The sequence below is a fragment of the Plectropomus leopardus genome, chromosome 19, assembly GCF_008729295.1.
Source record: "Plectropomus leopardus isolate mb chromosome 19, YSFRI_Pleo_2.0, whole genome shotgun sequence".
Taxonomy (NCBI): domain Eukaryota; kingdom Metazoa; phylum Chordata; class Actinopteri; order Perciformes; family Serranidae; genus Plectropomus; species Plectropomus leopardus.
In genome coordinates, this window is record NC_056481.1 from 5,780,846 (window position 1) to 5,785,193 (window position 4,348).

General features: G+C 38.0%; 1 protein-coding gene across 1 annotated transcript; it reads right to left on the bottom strand.

The window, feature by feature from the left end:
• Nucleotides 1-1,798: 1,798 nt before the first annotated feature.
• On the bottom strand, nucleotides 1,799-3,843 carry g6pc3 (glucose-6-phosphatase catalytic subunit 3). Its single transcript, XM_042508388.1, has 5 exons — nucleotides 3,738-3,843; nucleotides 3,567-3,657; nucleotides 3,371-3,489; nucleotides 2,481-2,622; nucleotides 1,799-2,393 (listed from the first exon to the last, which is right to left on the bottom strand). The coding sequence occupies exons 1-5, from the start codon at nucleotides 3,841-3,843 to the stop codon at nucleotides 2,051-2,053; spliced, it is 801 nt and encodes a 266-aa protein (XP_042364322.1). The 3' UTR covers nucleotides 1,799-2,050.
• Between the last annotated feature and the right edge of the window lie 505 nt (nucleotides 3,844-4,348).

A 4,348-nucleotide genomic window follows, 5' to 3' on the forward strand; every position in this document is an offset into this window, starting at 1 on the left:
ACATGTCCGGCAAATTGCAAAAAAATTAGTAAAAGGTGACAAAGAAATGACTTTAAAATAAGCTGTGGGGAGATTATTTGATACTCTTATTTAAAAAAGGGGGATAATGTCTAGAAAACTATATATGTAATTCTTTTAATTATATATTTAAAAATAAAATAAAGGTAAAAAAAAGCATTTTAGCTTTTTTTAAAGATCATTTTTTGTTTCTTTTTCTTGTAACTTTTTACTAATTTCTTGATCATTTTGGGGCCATTTCTTGTTTTGTTTTGTTTGGTTCTGATTGGTTTTGGTTTGTTTTGGTTTGTTTTGGTTTGTTTTGGTTTGGTAGTAATGTTCTTGTACTTTTCACAGATTTTCTCCAGGTTATTCCTCTTTTGTTGCTCATTGCCTCCTCCCATGTTTTTGAATGAAATCAAGCCAGTTTGCTCAGATTTCAAAGTGTAAAATTAATTGTGTTGTTGGATTTTATTATATTGTTGAAGATATACTCTTCAGGAGTTTCCTAAAAGTCAATGCATCGACTCATACGGCTGTAATCCCTCTCGATCATCCTTTATGATCGACCGTAATTGTGTGTTGATGTATTTTTACAAATTCTTGCATTTTGGGGCACATTTCTTGCCAAATTCTCTCTGCGTTTTCCCCTCATGTTTTTGAAAAGGTTGAATGCTTGTAAAAGGCGTGTGAATGCGGCACAACAAAACTGATGTGGATCCAGGTTTCACAGGGTTAATGCCATTGTTATTGTTTATTAGGGGCTGCTGACACGTATGTTATAAGTCACGGTAGAGGCTGACACAGGTGTGTATTGTGGGTAATGTAGGCCACAGTAACACTGAGTGGAATAACAAAAGACGATGCTTACAGTTCTGCTGCGCTGATATTTTTAACTGTTTACTGTTACAGGAACGCTAACTAAATCAGAAGAAGGCTCTTTTGGCCTTTTTTGGGTTAATGTAAACAGCTGCTGTAAAGCTCTTGCAGACCAGAATGTCTTAATAATCGAAAAACTTTCACTTGTGCTCACTTTGAGAACAGTTTTTGGCCCTAAAACCTTCATCAAGTAAATCTTTTTTTATCCGATTTACTCCACGTTACCTGACGATGGTCTGAGGGCTGAAACATTAACAATAATTAAGTGAGTACAAATGATTGACGTGTTTTCTCTAATAACATTCAAAAGCTTGATTCTGCCCAACGAGGTTTTCAAGTAATGTATCATAGATTTTAATGCATAATACCTCAAAACTGCACTTTCCCTGCCAGAAAACACAATATTTTCCCCCAAATACAGTACTTTAAACACTTATTATTACTGCGGCGTATAGATTTACTGTAAATGTGCAGTAAATTAAAAATCTCATACAATCCCCGAACTTCCAAGCCACGTAAACTCATTAAACCCTTTGAAACCTGAAGCGACATCACTTTTCTTGTGCTGCTTTTAGACGCTTTTCACAAGAATTTAAATCCAAACGCTGAGCAAATGGTGCAATTTCTTAAAAAAATGGAAAAAAAGCAATGAGCAACTTGGTAAGAAATGTTCCACAAACTGCAAGAAATTAGTAGATTTGGCAACCTATTTTTTTTAACTCTGTGGGGAAAAAAATCTAAGGAAAAAAAGCTATATATATATTGTTACTGAATTATTTTAATTTATTGACACTTTTTATAAATGATTTTCTTTTTTTCTTTTTTGACTTTATTATTCATTTTTTAAACTGAATTTCAGGTCATTTTCTTCTACTTTTGACTAATTTCTCGATAGTTTTTCAGTCATTTCTTCTTTTGTTGCTCATTGCCATCTTCTCATGTTTTTGAAAGAAATCAAGCCACTTTTTGAGCAACTTTCAAAGGGTTAATGAAGATCCCTGCCAGTTGAATTCTCAGAAAACAAATAAAAAACCCAAAATTGGAGTAACCAACTTTGACCTTTCCCCGTGAAATACAGAACAAAGGCATTTAAAGTGCGTACAGGAATCCAAGACAAAGCTAGAGTCCTCGGAGGTTTCAAAGAAACGCCTCCAACACGGAGAGAAAAGAGTTTCTAGTCCTTCTTCTTTTTGTTTGTGAACAGGTGAACCAGCCCAGGCACCATCACCATGACGATCTGAGGCACCATGACGAACTTGACGAAGAAGAGGCCGTAGAAGAGGCCTTGCGGTCGGACGGGGAGCGGCAGGCGATGGATGTGGTACAGTCCCATGGACGCAAAGGCCAGAGACAAAGCCCGCGGAGCCCAGGGCAGGGACCATCCGCCGGGCTTCCAGTACTGAGCCAAACCCAAACCCAGGAGGGCCCCGCAGTCCCGAGTCAGGGAGGAGAACGGAGCCGTGTCCAAACGAATCCACTCCGCTCGGCTGCACCATTTCTTAGCCAAAACAATAGACCTGTGGAGAAGAAAAACTTTACTTCACAGAGCTCATTACGCGATTAACAAACTCATCAATACACATGGATGTGATGAAACGACTCGCCAGGAGAGGTCGATTCCCAGCTGCTGCAGGCCGGCGTGCAGCACCAGCGTGCCGAGCAGAAGACCGATGCTGAGGCTGAAGAAGAACAGCAGGGGGCGACCTTCTGGTACTCTGCGGCCCAAAACGATCCCCAAAATGAAACCTGAAGAGAAAAAACTCAGTAAAAATCTGCCCTGAGAGCTAAACTGTGTATTTATGAAGAATAAATAATGCATTAATGAAGAAATAAATGCAGGAGTTAGGACCTTGTTAACATACAGAAATACAGAAGTAAATAAATATAATTGTAAAAAATGTAATTTAAAAAAAAAAGATATTTATTTTCTGTTTAATTAACAACTTTTATTTATGTATGCATTTATCTACTAATTTCCATATTTGTTTTAACATTTTTTATTTGGTAATTTATTCATTTATTTATTCATGCTTATATTTGTATTTATTTTAGAATATTGTCTTTTTATATCTGTATTTATTTCACCATATTTTTATTTTTATTTACTTGTTTATTTATTATCCCCTATTTCTTCATACATTTATTTATTTAGTTATTTATTTACACGTTTATTCACTGATGCTTAAGTCATTTTTCATCCTTTTTATACTGTTATTAACATCTCTGAGTGTGTTACACTACAGTGCATATCAGTGAGTCAGTGGCTTTGCGCTTATTTGGGATTCATAATATTTTGCATTGTGTGTTTAAAGTGTTTAAATTCAATGCAAACAGCCAAAACTGTGCAGTTATTTTACCCAATTATGATTTCCAAGGAAATGCACGGTTTAATGTTCTATGTTATATTTCTCTGCCAAATGACACATACAGAGACATAAGGTTTTTATCCACATACACATACTCCGTGTTTTAACTGGTGCATTAAACTTCAGACCTGTAATGGAGCCGGCGACGACCTGGTGAGGGAAGTGAGCGAGGATGAAGACCCTGGAGATCCCGACGGCCACCAGCATCACCCCGTACAGCAGGTAGGGAGCGGCTGATAACAGCACGCTGCAGACGCAGAGAAACGTCTCTATCTGCATTTTCAAAGCCAAACCAGCACATTTGTTTATCTGAAACGGTCATACCTGTGAGTCCGCGAGTACAGGAACGAGCCCAGCGAGGACACCACGACCCACCAGACTGCCGCCGTCACCATCGCGTGTCCCGACGGACTCCCTGAGAGACGGACGCCAAAATTTAGAGCTGTGACTGTGCAATGAGTTACATGCTCGGTGATGACTGATGCGTCCTCTCACCTGGGCCGGTTTCACAGGTGGAGGAAAACTGTTGAACTTTGGGCTGCTTGTCGACGAACAGACGTGATTCCCCGATCCACCAGAACGGCCTTTCTCCAAACAGCATCCTGGGTAAAATATCAAAAATACAGTGATTTAAATGTCTGTGCATTTCTGCCTACTGCACCAGAGTGTGCAACAGCAAATGCTGGATATTAAATCTATTTCTGTTTGTACAACAACCTTTAAATACTCTTTTCTATTCCAATTTCTCCCACTTCAAATCTGTCACTTTCTACTCTGAACTTTTTACATCTTATCAGCACGCTCTTCACTTTCTTGTTCATGAATGTTGCATTAAATCGTGAACACGTTCACCTTAACCTAGAGACAGTTAAAACTTTCTCCTCCACATCTGCCTCTGTACATCCCAAACCTATAATATCCCCTAACCTTATTGCCTGTATCCCATAGTTTTCCTTATTTCCTGTTGTATAAATGGTTTTCCTTCAGTTTTATCAATGATAATATTTAAAATATCATTGTCATACTGCTTGATTTCTTTTTTTGTGCCAATTAATCATTGATGTCATTTCCCACTACTCCCATATACTCATATGTATCCATACCAT

Excerpts from the sequence above, each read along its gene's own strand:
- g6pc3 (XM_042508388.1), bottom strand. The coding sequence starts at position 3,843 with ATGCTGTTTGGAGAAAGGCCGTTCTGGTGGATCGGGGAATCACGTCTG. Across the intron at positions 2,623-3,370 it reads CGTCGCCGGCTCCATTACAG|GTTTCATTTTGGGGATCGTT; the intron begins GTCTGAAGTTTA and ends TTTTCTCTTCAG. Across the intron at positions 2,394-2,480 it reads CTGGGAATCGACCTCTCCTG|GTCTATTGTTTTGGCTAAGA; the intron begins GCGAGTCGTTTC and ends TCTTCTCCACAG.